The sequence below is a fragment of the Osmia bicornis genome, chromosome 11 (genome assembly GCF_907164935.1).
Source record: "Osmia bicornis bicornis chromosome 11, iOsmBic2.1, whole genome shotgun sequence".
NCBI classification, from domain to species: domain Eukaryota; kingdom Metazoa; phylum Arthropoda; class Insecta; order Hymenoptera; family Megachilidae; genus Osmia; species Osmia bicornis.
The window spans coordinates 5,972,868-5,991,406 of NC_060226.1; the positions used below are offsets into that span (position 1 = coordinate 5,972,868).

General features: G+C 49.6%; 1 protein-coding gene across 3 annotated transcripts; it reads left to right on the forward strand.

The window, feature by feature from the left end:
- The first annotated feature begins 1,502 nt into the window (after positions 1-1,502).
- Positions 1,503-18,412, forward strand: LOC114875951 (TOX high mobility group box family member 4-like). 3 transcript variants are annotated; one of them, XM_029186848.2, is made up of 11 exons: positions 1,503-1,650; positions 1,722-1,819; positions 12,400-12,489; positions 14,064-14,255; positions 14,365-14,483; positions 14,699-15,017; positions 15,106-15,218; positions 15,303-15,438; positions 15,530-15,955; positions 16,035-16,133; positions 16,231-18,412. In XM_029186848.2, the coding sequence occupies exons 1-11, from the start codon at positions 1,608-1,610 to the stop codon at positions 16,567-16,569; spliced, it is 1,974 nt and encodes a 657-aa protein (XP_029042681.2). In that variant the 5' UTR covers positions 1,503-1,607; the 3' UTR covers positions 16,570-18,412. The 3 variants fall into 3 exon arrangements, with proteins under 3 accessions (XP_029042681.2, XP_029042683.2, XP_029042684.2); XM_029186850.2 differs by having other exon boundaries at positions 15,530-15,742; XM_029186851.2 differs by lacking the exons at positions 1,503-1,650; positions 1,722-1,819 and adding an exon at positions 9,901-9,984.
- Positions 18,413-18,539: the final 127 nt, after the last annotated feature.

Below are 18,539 nucleotides of genomic sequence, written 5' to 3' on the forward strand. Positions count from 1 at the left end.
TTCTCGCCGATATATCCCCCTTTACCACCACAAACTGCCAACTCTGTCGGCGTAATCGCTACCACTATCTGTCGCTACCTGCCATTACCTACCACTACCTATCGACGCCACTTACCCGTAGCATCGTTGCCACGGTTCACGCCACCTCCGAGACCCACGGCCGACTTTCATGAATGAAACCCACGTGCGATCCACGTGACCGTTCGCATCGAACCCGTAATTTCTAGCTTTCGGCCTTGACCGATCCTTTCGCGGATTTGTCGTCGGATCGATTCGTTAGCAGGTCGAATAAAGTTCCTCGAACGAGCGTTACGAGTTTTAACGAGGGCATTATCGCTTCCGGTTCGTTTCCCTTCTCGTTGGTACCATCCAGTTTAGATCGATCCAGAGAAATTAGCTAAAGGATAGATCGTAACGAGTTTCCGTCGACGAGCTGTCCTTAACATCGACCGGAAGGAATCTTCGCGACGGTATTAGACAGCGAATAACGTACGCCGAATGAATTATTTACCGATTATTTTTCTTTATCGCCCAATAACGAATCGAGTCCCAGACGGATGAATAGATAAACGTAGAGAAAGGGGGAGAAAAGGATGCTCGAAGGGGGTGGGCGATGGCGGAGAAGAGAAACTCGCACCGTTTCCACTACCACCACCTACCGTTTCACCTGCACCCCCCACTCTGCGAATGTTACATCCACCACCACTACCACTACCACCATCGACAGTAGGTCCAACGTTGACGGCGACGGCGGCGGAGGCGGTGGTGGCAGCAGCGGTACCACCACCGACGTCATGCTCGTCCTCGTTGCTTTCGCTCTCAGCGTGGACGTTTTCGTTGGCGTTGCTGGTACCGGTGCGCAGTCGGTGGTCGCGGCCGGTGTTAGGTGGTTAGAAGGAAATAGATTTGAGAGCGAGGCGACGCTGGTGGACGCTAAACGCGTTTCGTCCACGTGGTCCGGCTTTTCAGCGGACGAAAGAGAATCCGATACTCGGTCGGTCGCGATCGTGGGCCAAGAAAAACCGACGAACGTCATCGAATGCACGCGAATTAACGTCACCGATTCTCTACCCTGTTCCTTTCGACGAACTGAGATAAGAAAAGAAAGAAAGCGACGGTGTAACGGAGAGTTTCCGAGGGGGTAGATCTTGTGGTTCGCTCGAACGAAGAGGGTAGGGTTGTGCTTTCTTTTTTTTTCTTCTTCTTCTCTCTCGAAAGAACCAACAGGCGCGTGTTTGCGAAAGTGCAAACGATCGTCGCGTCTTTACACGCGAATCTCCCTGGCACCCTGTACACTCTGGTCGTCGATGTTCTCGCGATTAATTCGATTAAGTTTCATGAAAGTGGAGTCGAAGGGACGAGCGTGTGCGCCCGCGTATTTTGACACGCAAGCGCACATAACCGATCGATCGATCGGATCATCGATTCGGGATCGGTGGTTTAGTATCGAAAAAAAGAATCGTGCGTAGAAAGGGTGAGAGAAAGAGAGAGAGAGAGAGAGAGAGAAAGAGGAGTAAGGAGGCTTTCCCAGGAAAAAGGGGAAACGGAAGGGGTGGACAGGGTGGCGAGAGCAGCGAACCGACCACGACGGTAAAAGCCGCGGGACGATGAGCGACGGCATAGTCGGTGCGATCGCGATCAGTTTGTTCGGTACTGTCTCGAAACGATACCTTTTCTGTCGTTCCGACGATCGATTTTCACTGACGGAAGCCTCGTTCCAGGCAGCGAGAAGAAACGTCGGGACAGCATGGATGCCGGTTACACGATTCTTGGCAACGACGTAGACGTATGCAGAATGTTCGACCAGTTCTCTTACAAGGTCAGTCCTTTCGACCGCGATACCTTTTTCTTTTATACTCGATCGATCTACGATCGACGATCGCGCGTAAGCCAGAAAGAATCGTCGATCGTCGAGCATGAGGGTGAATCGAGATTAAGCACGAAGCGATTCCTTCGCGATCGTCTACCGATGCTCGTCGATCTCCGATGGATAGGAAACATTTATTTCCGTTGAGAAGGGATAAGATCGAAACGTTTCGGACGCTTCTCGTGGGAAAACACGCGGTCGAATTCCGCCCGTATTTCGACGCGGTTCCTCCTTTCCTTGTTTCGATCCTCTTCGCGATCGAAAGAAACCGTACGACGTACCCCCAGGGGGAGCGGATACTCGTCAAAGAAGGAACGAACTCTGATTAAAATGGCATGAAAGAGCGTCCGAGCGGAGCGTGAGTACGTATCAGCCGCATTTCGCGTTTACGTGTATCCGTCGCGTTGAAACGGCAATTGCGCCTCCGTGTTTGCGAGCTCGCTAAGTAAATTCGTTCTAACGAACGTTGGTAATTGAATTCGCTTATCGCGACGCGTTTGGATAAGAGCTTGCTGTTTAATGAAAACAAAATGTTTACCTCCTTCTGTTCGCCACTCGATGTTTCTATGCTTTACTCGCTGTTCCGTCTTCGCCTCCTTCCCTGGACACCCTTGCTTCTCCTCGGTTCCCCCGTCCCAAACACCCTCGCTCTCCTGTCGACCAACCTCGTTCCAGCTTCTTCCCTCTACCTGCTACACCCTCGACCCACCCTTCCGTTTCCCCCCTTTTTCACTCTCTTGTTTCTGAGTTTCTGTGCAAAAACGAAACGAATCGCGACGAGTTGCGAGTATTGCGTGGAAACGCGAATCGAAATTGAAGGAAAAAAGGAGGTGCACTTTCGTGGTTCGAATTCTTTCTGCGATTTCGACGATTTGGGTGGAGTCGAAGTCCCAGCAAAGGGATCGATCTATCGGATCGATGAGATCCGATTAAAACATCAATGGTCCGAACAGTTTGTCGATAAGGACCGAGTGGGAATGATACGGGAGGACAGAACTAAAGCCGGCGGTGAGTGCGTTTTAGCGGTAGACCGCATCGGGTAACCGGACGCGGTGGACGGGTCGGTTCGGGCCGGGCCGAAACGGGCCGGCTAGGTTGGCCAGCGGGCTACGAGGTAGTCGGTAGCAAAGCCACTGACAAAATCATGAGCCACTTGTTGATCGGCCAATGACCATTCGAGCGAACACCGTATCGTTCAACCAGTTGGCTGTGATACTTACTCTCTTACGAATTCGCGACTTTCGATCTTTGATCAATTTAACAACGATCTTCTTCTCTCTCGATGCCCGAGTTCGTTGTTTGTACTCCTTTCTCTCGAATCGTATCGGTCGATACTCGCGGTTCAAGCCGCGACGAACGTCCCAAGTAGAGGACCAACGCGAACAATCAATTTTCACGACGAATTAATTAACGAGAATAGATTCACGGATTCCTTTCGTTCGGCTGGATTTTCTTTACGGTTCCCTGTTTCGTATTCCTGTGCATCGACATCCGTGTCCCTTGTTCTTCCCGAGCCTATCTTACTCCACCTTAACCCCTTTCACCCTACTCTTTCCAATTCGCGTTCCCGACCTCGCGAACCAGCCAACTCGCGACTGCACCCCTTCTGCCTCCCCCTTCTTTGCCTAGCCTACTCGGCGTTACCCATCTCTCCCCTCACCCTATCCACCCGCAAACTTCTCCAGCCAACCCACCCTCGCTCGCTCGCTCGCTCGCGACCCCCTAGCCACCTCGAGTTTCGCTGTGCTTGCTTTCCTCCTGTTTCTCTTTCGCCTCTATCTCTCTTCACCTCTTCCCCCTTGTCTCCGTCTCTTTCTCTCTCGTTAAATCAATAAGCTATTCGGTCTACTGCCACACCAACGACGGGGCACTTTGCCCGATTTTATTTCCGATCGGATTTTACACGCGGTCGACGGGAATAGGGAAAACAGCGAGAAGGAAAAGGTTCGCGGTGAATAACACCGTACGCGACCGTACGGGAATCGAGTGGCGAATACCGATCGGATCTCTGGTTTCGGTTAAGATTTCCATCGTTCCTTCGTTCGATGAGGACCGATCGACGAGCAGCCGTCAGGTGTAGATAACGCGAAGGAATAACGAGAATATCGAGGGGAGAAAAGTGTTGCAGGTAACCTTAGGTAGCGACTTGGTAAAGCAAGGGAATAAAGCGTAACGGAGAAGCGAGTTTGTTCGTATCCGAAAGTTTCGGAGCAAACTCGACAGCGAGGCAGTCGAATACAATGGCCCGGCAAAAGTTTCCGCGAAACTAAACAAGTTTATTTAACTTACCTCGGCACACCGGTTCCCGTTCCCCGTTCTCTCTTCTCTCTCAGTCTCTCGGCTCTCCTGCAGTCGCATCGCCCCGTGCAATCTGCCCTGGCATACTCCCTACCCCACCTGCTTTTCTCCACCTCCTATCAAATACGCTTCTTCTTCTTCTTATTCTTCGCTTACCCACCTACCCATCTTTATCTTCTCTTTCCCTCACCCCCGTCGTCTAGTCTCATTTTCTCTCTTTGCTCTTCCGCTCTTCCTTCCCGTCTTCCGCTAGCGCCCGTTCATCCTACAGGGGCCCGCCCCTGTACCTGCAATAACGCGCAAGTTTTCCAAAAGTTTCCGCCAGATTAACGACTATTGGAATTGTTCGAGTTATGGGAAAGAAAGGGAAACGTCTAGGAAGAACGGGCCTTGGTACCTTTCCCTCGATCCTGGAATTTTCATCGACCATTCGAGTATTTAAGAGAAACACTGTTCCTAAGGCATAAAACGTGGATTGTTCCGAAGACAGGGATCGAAGGGAAGAGAGTTGCGGCGGTGGTAATAGAAGAGAGAAGGTCGGGGAGGTGAAGGGAAAAGGTCGCGTTCGAAGGAAAACGAAAGGAAGACTGGAGGCAGGGATGGGAGCGTAGTTTTACGTCCACCGAGTATGTATATGCCTCGAAATGGGATACGTACATATGTTGTATATCTTCTTTATGGCAACCATTAACATATTTTTTGCCGTGCGTATTACCATACAATAGTGGCGCAAATATTACAACTTATGGTCGTAAATCAAAGCGAGGGAAAGGGGGACTCGAAAAAACGAAACGACGGGGTAGGAAGGAGAAGGAAAGCGGGAATCGCGAATAAGAATGGAAACGAGGATAGGGTAGAAAAAGAACGGACAGCCATCGAGGGAGAGAGGAAAAAGGGAGATAGAAGGATATATCAGTGTGCTCGGTTATAGGAGGAACCGGCTAGGATGCTAAAAGTATAGCTTAGTAAAAGAGAGACCGGTCCTTTCGTTTCTATCGTGGACAAGATATCGAGGCCACGTTGTGACTGCGCAAGGTCGTTGACACGATCCACGTTACCGAACAAATTCTGGATAAACGGGGTTATTCGATCGCTTAGCTGACTTAACGTAAGGGATCGAATTTTCAATCGTTTCGTTTAGCGAGGGTAACGCTTCGGGGTAGCCTCGGTAAAAAAATATTCATCAACTACCAGATATTTTGTTTCTCGCGATAAACCCGAGGAGAATTCTACGCCCGTTTTCTCGAGCTAGTCCGAGGAGGCAATATATTTTTCGTTGGTACTCCGTAATGCATTAAAACGGAAACGTCGGAGAAATTTCAGATAATGTTCAATAGTAAATTAAGATATAATAACTTTCGTGAAAGTTGTACGGCGGCGAGGAGATGGAAGAGAAGAAAAAGACGGTGGAGGTAGAGGGACGAGGAGGTAGGGAACTCCATTAACTTTTATTTCTCCGGGAAAGTAACTTTACCCTCCTCCATCTCCTCCACCTCCACGGAGCCTCCCTCTCTGTTCTCCTCGTACCATCCGCCCCCACCTCCCGGTTTCTCCCTTCCTGTTCGTACCACCCCCGCCTGTCGACCGCCCACCACCCCTCGTCTCGTCTCGTCTCGTCTCGTCTCGTCTCGTCCCGTCCCGTCTATTCGTTTCACCTTCCTCTCATCCCCTCGTCCATCCTCCGGTGCGCTTCGTTCACCTCTGTCTCCTCCACCACCCGTTTCTCTTTCTTCGCCGTCACCATCATCCTCGTCCCTCATTCGACCGTTTCCGACCGGTCTCGACCGTCCCGACCGCCCGACCGTTTCCCGTCCCTCTCGAACCCACCACCTTTGCCCCCCTTCTCCATCTCGTCCCGCTTTTTCGAGAGGAGATTCCCCTCCGTTTCCTTGTTTGTAAACCCCTCTGGTGCCTCTGATTCGCCCTCCGCGGCCCGATCGCCGGTTATATAGGATCTCCCGATCCCCGCTTCTATCGTCGGTACCCCGTTACCCCCGGTACCTCGGTGCACCGGGCTGAAACTTTGTAAAGCAACTTAGTCAAACTTTAATAAATTCCTTGCCGGAGTTTCGAAGCGGTCCTACGCGAGATTGCGAATGATTACGTTTCCTCGCGGCCCACTCGACCACCGAACGGGACGAGTACCCGTACGGGTCGTTGGAAAACTTGCTACTGATCGTATACATGAAATTAAAAAGGCGAGAAAGAAGAAGAAGTATCCGCGACGCGACGGTTTGTAGGTAGAAATTTCGATCGGATCGAGTCGCATCGAATCGTGTACACGCATTTCCATGGCAACGATCTCGATCAGATAGGAACCAGGAGAACGGAGAACGATCTATACGTAGATAATGTATTCGATACGTATAATATATAGCGCTCCAGATACAATATTTATGTCTCGACGTATTTCGCTAGCAGTCCATTATTCATTGCCGTAGCAGCGTATCCTATCGCGCCCATTTCGTTTCCACCGAGTATTCTATCGCGTTCGACGATTGCGCGACGCGAGTACGATCCGAGTTTCTTCGAGTCAACGATCGGGCCGACACTGGGAAAATCGTACATGGTACCCTTTAACAGTTTCGAGACAGCTCGGTCAGTCTTACAATTACCAGACGATCGGCCGTGTTCCTTTCGCTTCTCAACCGATTTGTCGCGATTCCTTGCAAAGAATGGATCGGCAAAGTAGCAACAACACGTTCGTATTGTTAAAGGTGAACGCGCGCGCGCGTTAGGGAAGGGTAATAGATAAGTAAAAGAGGGAGGGTGGGACAGTGGGGGTGTGTATAAAGCGTGAGAAAGAGGAGGGAGTTGGAGGAAGAAGGACAGGGTGAGAAGGTGTAGAAAAGCAGAGAGGAAAGCTAAGAACGGTCCGATCCACAGGGTAGACAAGATTCACACTTGTTGCTCCCTTCTTGGTCGGCGTTACGACCGAAAGCTCGTTTATCCGAAGAATTTCCTACGGTCAAAAGGTCACGTGATCGTGGCGCAGAATCTCGGCGTTCGCCTTTGTTCCCGTCAACCCTTTTCCGCTTTTCTCCACCGCTTAGTCCTTTCTCGATGAATCGAAACTCGAACGGGGTCGCTGCTATTTCGACGAGGAAAAATTCGTCTTCCGCGTGGTACCGCTTGCTAACCTAGGGAACAACTCGATCCTAGGTAGATGGAAGAAACCCGCGAGGGAAGCAGATCACGGGGGAACGGAGAAACGTTCTCTTACCGTGGCTGGTAATAAAAGATCTATGAGAGATAAGCGGACGCTCGCGTAATAAGTAAAACCGGTTTAAGGTTTCAGGATAATGCGAATCGAGCGTACGCGGGACAAAGACGAAAGGCTTTCGCGAGTTGCGCGATTATTCGCGATGCATCGTGGTGGGGTGGGCGGGCAGGGAGAAACGCGAAAGTGCAAATACATGGGAAAAACGTGGAATTTGTCGAGCGGCTAGCAGAGAAAATGGTGGTTTCGCGATAAGCCTCCGGCGATTATCGGCTGTGTAAACGTACCTCCAAAGAAATTTGTAAAATCAACATTTGTTCGAGACGTTGAAAAACACTGTTAATGGATCCGTAGAAAAGAGGAGGAAGAAGAAGAAGAAGAAGAAGAATCGAGACGGGTAATATCGTATCATCGTCGATTCGATCGTTACTTTGATTTATTTTCTTACCACTTTATTGTTTTAACTTGCCTAACTGCCGATCGCCTCGGTAAGGAAATCGGTACTAGAAAATTCGGTTTATCTTGTAGCACCGGGGTATAAGTCGATCGATCGAGAAATAAAGGGAACAGATTGGGTTTATACATGTATTCCGATTCGAGATTCGGGATTCGAGGATAGCTCGTTCCCGTTCTCCGAAGCGGAGAAACAGCGCTCGACCGTCCCGCGAGAGAATATCGATCGGGACGGCGCGGCGCGGCACGGCCCGGCGTCAACCAACGCGGATTCTTTGCAACACCGTTTCACTCCGACCTCCTTGTTTTCGCCCTCGTGTCTTTCGATCGGTTAGGAATAGAAAAGCGAAGAAAAAAACATTCCTGCTAACAACGATCGATCGTTCTTTTTATTTGCATCGAGAGAGGAAGGGAATCGATCGGAAAACAAGCATCTCGGGGCAAACGTTTCTAATGGATGGTCGCTCGGCGCTCGCCGCGGGAATATGCGTTAATGCGATTGGAATGTCACTGAAATTAAAGCCACCTTTCACGGGAACGTAACGACTCTTTATATACTCCGATGTCCTACTTTCTTGAAATATTCGTGTAACCGAGTGGCGGTAGGATAACGCGAGTAATTCCGATCAGATTGTCAGTTTCCTTCGAATCAGGAATCTCTGAGAAGGTTGTTTCGCGTTTACGAGAAGTTCTTTCTTCTCCTTTCGATCGGGACACGAATCTAGATCGCAAGTTGGATTTGGTTTTTTTTTCGGTGGGTCCCTTTTGTCGTCGTTTGACCGCGCGCGCGTCACGCGTCGCGAGTCCTCTTTGCTCCGTTCATTGCGCCACCGGCCCCTTTCGATCGTGCACCAATCCCCCCTCCTTCTGCACCCTCACTCTCACTCTCTCCCCCGTTTGCCCCGTTCTCGCGCGTACTCTTACCCCTCGCCGTCCCCCTAGCCCCGATCTTCTCCCTTCTCCTCGCCGTGAATGCTCCCCCCTTGCCTCTCTCTACTTCGCGGGTACCCCTCCGCCTCGCTGCCGCCCTCCGACCGACCCCTTTCTTCTCCGGCGTTGCGTTCGCAGCTCGTTATCTGGGCCACAAAACACGAATGCTATTCGCGTGATTCGACGCGATTCCGAAATAATATTCCACGAGAAATAGGCGAGAAAATGATTACGTTTAACCTGACCGTTTCAGAATCTCGTTAAACGCGATTAATCGCCTCGAACAGAGGGCACGGAAGCGGCTCCGCGGTTGTTTGTCGTTTCTGTTTTAAGAGATCGTATGCATCTGTAAGAATACATTGCTTTTTACATCCACGAGGGGCTTTTTAAGCGAAACTTACGCGCCGTTCGAACACGTGTCGCGCGACGCGATCGGAGCTCGTTCGTGCCCTTGTCATCGGGGATGCATGAACCATCGGAAAACGGGAAGTCGAAAGAAAGCAAGAGTAAGAAAGTAACGTATAAGAAAATACTAATGCTGCTTTCTCGTTAAGTTTACAGAGAGTATTTTTTTCGATCGGCCGTGTCGCGGTTGCATCGTATCCTTTTGTATCGTACGTACGACAGGGAGCGCGCGCGTCCACTCCCCTGTCGCGAGATTCATCCCCTCCATCGGTGCGTGCCACAAAATGAACCTCCTTTAATCATTCCCGCGCCGGCCGCCGCGAGGAGCGCGCGTCGTTTTGCCACGCTGTCACGAGTTACGCCACGGTTAGAGTGCGTTACACGTTAAAAGTATACGTTGCGCAGCGATTGAAAATAGTTGGCGTTACGCGGGCTTTTAATCTCGATCGAACCGCGAGTTGTACCTGTTACCGTTTAACCGTGCCGATCCACGTCGGGTGAAATCGTGTCGCGTCGCTAAGTGTCGTGTCGAACGCGTGGTGGTATCGTGGAAACGTGTGTACATTTCGCTGGCAAGTGTGGACGCGTGCGAACGATCGAGGTATCGCGACCGTTTTCCCTCGATCGAAGCTCGATTTTTCAGAGATCTTTATTCTCGAACCGAGTCAGTCTTGGAAGGAACGCGTGAGCGTTGTTGAAAACAAACTAGCGAGCGTAGTGCGCTAACGGTACACGCGGTGCTTCGCACGTCGCACGTGCACTCGGTAACCTGGATTTCGCTGTACCGAGTCGTTGGTTCCTCGTCCCAACGGTAAGTGATTGACCAATCGATAATTTCGATCGATAGATTATTAATTCTTTGTGATCTCTCGCCTGATTCCTCAAAGATCCGAGTAAACGCGCATCGTATTAGGTTACGGTCCCCTCGTCGTTTCACCGTGATTGTTTTCTTTCAAGATGGCGCTGGCGCCATCTATCGATAGTCGCGTTCAATTTACCAACAACGACGCCGATTCTCGAACGAAATCGATTTCGAATCGTTTTGAATATCGAAACGCGTTTACAGGTGGGAGTTGGCGTTAGGAAAACATGTAATTATTTAACTTTCCCCTCCGAAAGTATACCTATCTATTAATTCGAATTAATTAAATCTTCGAACTCCTCGTGTTCGGTCATTTTACTGCGTCGGAGATCGGTGTAACAACGAGGGGTATGGTTCTTCCGCTTTTCGTTATTCGTAAACGATAACGTAACCGCAAAACACGGGCCGCGAGTTTACGAAAGAGTTCGTAAATGAAGGAAAAGAATGAACAGACCACGGATTACCGATGACGGTAATCGTCGAGTAGAATGACGGTGTAGAAACGAACGGGCTAGGATCGAAGAGGCGGAGGGAAGGGAGCCGCGACGAAGAACAGGTTTAACATCGGTTACATCGAGTAAGAGACTCGTTCGTGTATATCTATCGGATCTCTAGCTTTCGCTTTATTCTTCCACCGTTCCTGCCATAAATCCCTGCTCCCTTGTCCCGGCTCCTTCTTCCCTCCCCTACCTTCACCTTTTTTTTCCTCTTCTTATCTGTGTTTCGCGTTAACGTTTAACGAACAATGTTTCAGGTTTCGGCCGATCGTTGTTCGATTTTAGGGAAAAATTGTCGGAAGGAGAAATCGTATAGCCGGTAGGAAGAGGGATACGTTGGTTGGACGCAAGTCGGAGTTGTACGGTGGGCACGTTGAACGATCATAATCGGAGTTTAACCTTTCGTCGAAAGGAAACTCTTAGCCGTTCCAGTTGCCTGGCGATACGGGTTTCTACAAATTCGCTATACGCGTGGCAGTGTCGAAAATTAAAGGATCCACCGAACGAGACCGGCTATATAACGAACTAATTACTAATAACCGTGACGGTTATACTCGCGTTCTAGCAGCTCGAACGATCCAAGTGTATCGTTCGGAATAATCGGAGGATTCGCATCGTAAGTCTTTTCCCGATGACATGTATCCCTTGTTTCGACTCAATTTCGTTTTTCTTGCTCGACCGTCTGTTCAGACCTGTCTACCTACCTACCTACCAACCTACCTACCTGCTTGTCTGCCTGGCTGCTCGCTTACCCGTCTACCCAACTATCTACCTACCTACCTACCAACCTACCTACCTACCTGCCTGCTCGCTTGCCTGCCTGCCTGCTTGCTTGCTTCCCTCCTCCCTTCCAACCGTTGCTGGCCCTCCTGCTCGCTTACCTGCCCGTTCGCCTGCTTGCCTGCTGTTGCGTCTCCTCTCGGAAAAAGTAACACCGTGCGCACCTTTCCTTCTTTTCTTTGCCGCCCCTTTCTTACTATCCCTCGTTCGTTACGCTTACGATTTGTCGATTCCTCGTCGAATCAACCGGGCGGTCGGTAAACGGGCCGAAGGGGACCGATCGTAGCCCGCGGAAGATGAAGGAAGAGGATCGTTTTCGAGAAAATAGATTTTTGCTTGGAAACGTTATCTTGCGCCAGCAGGATTCAAGGATCTTTCGAATCGGATAAATTGGAAGGAAACGCGTACGGGGGTCGATGACCGTCGAGGAACGCGAACAACGTGCTTCGTTAAGGGCAGGTGGTGGAGGTGGCGACGGTGGTGGTGGTAGCGGCGATGGTAGTAGTGGTAGTAGCGGCACCGTAAGCGGGGGTGGGAGAATCAAAGTGGTAAGGAAACGTGGTCGTACGTAACGTTTGTACAAAGTCGCGTTTACAACGAAGAGATGTTTCAGAACGCAGGAAATTAGGTGATTTTTCGAGGAGAGAGAGAGAGAGATTAGATTAGACGATGGACGGGACGGATGGAGGTAGAATCGAATCGGGCAAGCCGCGCGTTTGCCGGCTCCTGGGGGTCGTTGACCGAAGAACAGGGGGCGCGAGGCGCAACTCGCGGATCCGCGGTTAAACCGCGCGAATAGCTCGCGGATCGAGCAGAGAATGGCGCCGCGAAGATTGGACGGGATGCACTTTAGCTACGTTTCCGATAAACCCTGGCCCAGGGATCGGTGCCAGTTCCTCCTTTCGAACGGAACGAGGATGTTTCGTCGCGGGGACAACGAGGAGAGAACGTGAGAAACCGATGAGATCGTTCAATGACCAACGATCCACGAATGATCGATAGCCGCGAGTTCTTAAACCGTGAATTTCATCCGTTTTTCGATTCGTTTATCGTTAACCGCGAAACCTTTGCTTTCCATTTGTTTCAGAGAAACGAGAACCTTGACTTTTCGTTGAACGTACCGCAGCATCATCACCCGGCATCCTATCACCATCACGGCTACGCCATGGCTGATCAGGTGAGTGTTAAACACATTTAACGATTGATTCGCGTTTATCGTGATCCACCGATGGCGGGGCTATCCCGTCTCGTGTCCCTTTGTCGTTTCGCGACTCTGTTCGTTCCTCTGTACCACCGAACCTACATCCTCGACAATGAAACACCCTTTCCCCTTGTGGCATCGTTCGTTCGTGTCCGCTTCTATGAAGTTTTTACGCCGGACCGCGATCTTTTCTCACCGTATACCGCGTTTCTTTCTGAAAACGCGTGGAGGATGCATCGTGGACAGCGAACGCGCGTCCTCGATGCGTGTAGGAAGGGATACGAGATGTTCGATACCCTTATTCCGATCGACGAGATCGAAGTTATCGACGGATTTTCTCCTCGAAAGGGTCTGGCCACGGGTTCTTCTGAAACGGTAAGTTGAGATGTGGAGAACGGGCGCCGGTTCGAGCCCGTGGGCAAGCCCGACCCACTCGAACCACTTTGCCCGCGGATAAAGAACGGAACGAGAATCAACGGGGTTGCGGAGATAGGACTATCTTGCTATTGCCGGATAACCGGAGAACACGGGGAAGCCGCGAGGGTGCACACCGGGTATGGGTACGGGAATAGGGATGATAGAGAGTATGGGTATGGGTGCTGCGGGTACGGGTATACAGGTAGAGGTATGGGCAAGAGCAAGGGGGAACGGGAACGTGGAGAAGGAGGAGGAGGAAGAGAGAAAAGGAAAGACAGAGGGACGAGGGATAGGGTGGCGTACGGGAGGAGAGAAAGAAAAGTTTGAAAGCAGTGGAGGAAGAAGATGGATAGACGCGTAGTCGATTCGGAGATGGAAAGGGCGGCAAAAGGATGAGGAAGAGGCGGAGGAGTTGGTGCGAGGGGGCACGTGGGGGAAGGGTGCGCGATGGAGTAGGAGGTGTAGGAGTAGCTAAAATAGAACGGGTACGCGTACACATGGTTGGCGGCTGGACGTTACGGGGGCGAAGGGCGGTGAAGCGCGGCGAAAGGGGGAGCCGTACGGTGAGAAGGAGACAGAGGGACACGGATAGAGTAAGAGAAACATCGCGAGGTAAGGGGTAACGCGCGCGATGGGCCTGGGAGAGGGAAAGGGTGGATGATGAGGAAGGGTAAAGAGGGAGGACCGTGGGGGGCCGGGGGTGACAGGGGGGAAAGGGAGGCAGAGGTGTACTCGATCAATAGGCACAAGTACGTTCCTTCAAAGGAAAATTTCTGACGCTATTAAATCCAATTTAAAAACTTTTATTCCCCGTGGCCCGGCACGTTGCGCACGGCAAATGTATTTTCCCCCCGCTTCCCCGCTCACAGCTCCGTGATCCTCGTTCACCGCTCCTAGCTCCTAGCTCCGAAACGGAATAAATCGCTAAAAGGATTTCGTACGATACGACGCCGGTCACCGTGCATCTGGTCCTGGTTCCGGTGGAACCGATGCACGGAAAAAAGGAAGATGCGGACGGTATCGGATAGACCGGACAAGACGGAGAACGTTACGATGGGATTTCCGTTGCCGATTGCACTCGCGATAGCTTTCGATCGCCGAACAAATTGGCAGTCCTCGACTTTTCTTCGCAGACGTTTCACACGCCCAGTTTCGGCGACGAGGATTTCGATATTCCGACGATTCATACTCACTCGCATCAGCATCAACAGCAGCAGCAACAGTCGCAACAGCAACAATCCCAGCAACGGCAACAGCAACAACAGCAGCAGCAACAGCAGCAACAACAACAACAGCACGATGCGATGCACGGTTACCAGACTCAGGTATGTTTCGTTTAAACGACGAAAAAGCTTCTCGAGAGAACACGAACGAACACGGTGCTCGTCCTTTCACCTATCCTCGTTCGAATTCCTTTTCAACCGTTTTTCGTAGATGATGCAACCAGCCGGTGTCCAACAATCTCCGGACGGATTGAATCTCGATCCAGGTGGATATCAGCAATCCCTCTACCTCCAACAACAAGACCACTCGATACAGCCAATCAGCGTGAGGTGAGTCCTATGAACGATCCCGCGACCGTGCTTTTTCGTAAGGACCAACCGAGAAAGCCGGCCTGGGGTGTACACACGCCTTGCTTACGAGCGGAAGGAAAATTTTTAAAACCGGATGGTGTATAGTAGCCTGATCGATCATTGCGCCGATCACACGAGCCACGTTCATCGAACCAGCCCCTAACTGATCCTGATTTTTCTCTGTTTCGTTATAGTTCGACGTACAGTAACTCACAGAATTCATACGCGAACATGAACTCTCCGCGACAGCAACACGGTAATCAACAGATGATGATGCTTCAACAACAACAGCAGCAGCAACAAGCTCAGATGCAACAGCATATGCAGTATATGCACTCCCAACAACAGCAGCAGCAGCAGCAACAACAGCAGCAGTTGCAGCAGCAACAGGTGCAGTATAGGAGTTCAACGGGCGGTGGCACTGCCGCTATACAATCGAGTAACGTTCCCGAAGCGAACAACAATACCACCACTTCCGAGGATAGCGACGACAGCACGCCTCATCCCGGAATGGTAAGTCCCGTTTGAAAAATCCAGTCGCGACCGATTGTTTGTTCGACGCGACGCGAACAGCAAATACGAGAAAACGTTCTTTCTTTAGATCACGGGAAACAAACGACCCTCGCCGGAACCGACCGACGGCGGAGCGAAAAATCAAAGGAAATCGAAAGCTCAGAAGAAAAAGAAAAAGAGAGATCCGAACGAGCCGCAGAAGTAAATGATCACACTTGCGATCTTACTTGTGTCAATATTTTATTCCATGGTTTATCTAATGTAACATACGTTGATTATTTACAGGCCTGTTTCCGCGTACGCTTTGTTCTTCAGAGATACGCAGGCTGTGATAAAGGGACAAAATCCAAACGCGAGTTTCGGAGAGGTGTCCAAGATCGTGGCCTCGATGTGGGATGCTTTAGAAATCGAGCATAAAAATGTGAATACCCGTTGAATTTTATATCCTCGGCGCAGGTGATTAGTTGATTAGTAGGTAAACGCGTTACACGAGGCTACGTGGGCTGTTGCAGGTTTACAAGCAGAAGACTGAAGCCGCGAAAAAGGAGTACCTACAGGCCCTCGCTGCGTACAGGGCGTCTCTGGTTAGCAAGGGTGCAGCCGAGAACGAGCAGCAACAGCAGCAATCGCAACAGCAGCCTTCGCCCCAACAGCAGCAACAAATACAGTACGCTACGTATGGTGGTTACGCCGGAAACGGATCAGCCGGGAACGTCTCGTACCAGGTATACAGTCCTCAGCCTCAACCGCCCTCACCTCAACAACAGCATCAGCATTCGCACTCGCATTCACATCCGCATCCACATTCGCATTCGCATCCCCATCAGCAGCAACATCAACATCATCAACAGCAACAGCAACCGCAACAGATGCAAATGAAAAAATCTCCTCATCATTTAACGATGTCGACAAATTCTCAGCAACAACAAACGCAACAGGTAGCATGCGTTTGGTAGAAATCATTCATCTCCATTTGATCCCTAAAGGTACGAACAAACAATTTTCTTCTTTCTAAAGGCATTGATGAACAACCCGATGACGCAGACGCATATGCCGCAACAGCAGTCGCAGCAGCAACATATGCAGCAACAAGTCTCGCAACAACAGTACATGCAGGTCAGCCAACGCGACAACGACTCCCCCCCCACCCATTTCTTTTTCTGATTTAATAATTGACACGTTACACGCATCCTCGGTACTTTGATTTTCACAGATGTCGCAGCAGCAAGTGCAACAGGTACAAATGCAACAACAGTCGCATCATCAACAGCAACAGCAGCAGCAACAAATGATGCACGCGAGTCCTCCCAAGAGCGATTCGATGTCGAGCCCATCGCCGGTGAACGCTGCAGCTCAGGCGACTATGGCTGGTCAGAGGCAAACCTCTAACGCCTGTATACGCCACGGATGTCCGAACCCCGCGGTAGCGAACAGCGAATGGGAGGACGAGTATTGTAGTAACGAATGCGTAGTTAGTCATTGTAGAGACGTGTTCACCACTTGGGTGTCATCGAATCAAAATTCACAGCAAAACTTTTCCACCGTGAAATAAAGAGAAGCAGCGACGATCTCCTACCGTTTCTAATCGAATCAAACCTATCGCTTCACGTTTACAGTGGGCTGACTCGCGCGTTCCGGCGAAATCATACGTGTACATAGGATCGACGAAGAGATTTTACGTAGAATCAAAAAAAAAACAACAAAAAAACAAATAATAATAATGCTAATAATAATATTAATAATAATAATAGAAAGAATAAATAACGGACGACAAATGCGCGCGTTTGCTGAACCTCGATATATATATATATAATATATATAGATATCGTTGAAAGACTGCCCCTGCGTCACAGCACGACGCGTTCGTGTAAAACAAAGTTCGTGTCGTCGCATAGAACGACGAATTCTTTCGGGCCGGCATCGAACGTCGTTTGCTGTGATCGCGAAAGAGTATTAGAATCGCCAAAGTAGCCGATAAAATCGGGCTGTAGTTCGAAGGAATCGATCTCGCTGTCGTACGTTCACCGTCACGCAATGTCCATGCGCGTACGCGATCGAGTGCACGAGTGAAATTGAATTGCTTGAGATCCGTTTAATCGGAAACCGAATAATTAGATCAAAGTAATTTCGTGATACGATACTCGCTAATGTATATGTATATTCGGAAGATCGCGGACGTGCTTCCCGCGAGATTTTCCGCATCGTTGAAGTTCACGTTTCACTTAGCTAATCGATAACGGATCGCGTACCGATCGCGTACAAAGGAAAAATCGAATGAAATTTAGCTAACCGATAGACGAGAGAGAACGTGGAGGAGGGAACAGCCGCAGACTGGTGACGCGCAACTTATTTTTATATAATTTTACAAACTTTTTCATAGGTGCAAAAGCTCGTACGAATACGAGTTGAAGCGAAGCAACGGACGTTCATATATACAGGGCGTTTCCGATCAGCTGATAGAACGCTCTACGTTTTCGACTTAGTTTTTCGAGTAAATGTTCCCCCCTTTCCGCTAGATCGGAAGCACCCTGTATATCCTAATATTTGTCGATTCGCGTTCATTTGCTCGTTCCGTGTCACGCGTGTATTTCGATTAGTTTTTGATTTTGTTGATACGAAAAACAGCGTACCTTTCAAACCCGACGATCGTCGCATGACATTGGTCTCGTTGACGTGTATACGTTCGAATACGCGGATGCGATCGAAATTTCCACGAACGCGTGGAATGTTGTTTCTTTCGAAGTATCGATAGATTCGAAAAGCGATCGATTCTAAGTTAAGATAAAGTAGCGGATATTTAGCCGGTCGAAATCGGAGGGAGACGGGACGCGTCGAGTTAGGGGCGCGTGTTTATCCGCTCCGTTCTCCTTGTTTCTCCTCGCCGGCGATTCTACAATCCCCGAATTCCAAAAATCTTTATTTCACACGTTTCCGTCACGCGGTATCGATAAGTTTTCATTTTGTTTTTAAAAAAAAAAGATTCTTTTTAACATCCTTGTATATATACTCGCAACAGAGAAATATCCCGTAGATTTTTAAGTCTCTGCGATGTAAACATAATCGATAGTGTATCATACTGATAACGATCTTTGACATATTATAGATGCGTTTAAATACAAATATATATATATATATATACATACAGGTATATATGTAAATGTAAAAAAAGCTACCGGCTCGGCGAAGCAATGTCGTAGATTGTGTGCGTATGGCGTGTCGAGCGAAAGAGAAAAGAAACGGTTACAGCGTTCTGACGGGGAACCGGATAGGTGAAAATTGTTCGAATGGGAAGCGAATCGAAGGAAATCTCGTAAACGATTTTCGATCACGATCACATCCGGTGACACACAAAAAAAAAAAAAAATAAAATAACGTAGGAGGAGGATTTTTTCAGAGTTAGTCGTAATATCGTATAAATCTGTATACTGAAAAACAAAAAAAGAAACAAAGGACGAAAAGAGAAAAAAAGAAAAATAAATTTAGAAGATACCAAGTTAATCGTGGTGTCAAGTTACGTTAATA

Excerpts from the sequence above, each read along its gene's own strand:
- LOC114875951 (XM_029186848.2), top strand. The coding sequence starts at position 1,608 with ATGAGCGACGGCATAGTCGGTGCGATCGCGATCAGTTTGTTCG. Across the intron at positions 15,018-15,105 it reads GCACGCCTCATCCCGGAATG|ATCACGGGAAACAAACGACC; the intron begins GTAAGTCCCGTT and ends TTCTTTCTTTAG. Across the intron at positions 15,219-15,302 it reads GATCCGAACGAGCCGCAGAA|GCCTGTTTCCGCGTACGCTT; the intron begins GTAAATGATCAC and ends GATTATTTACAG.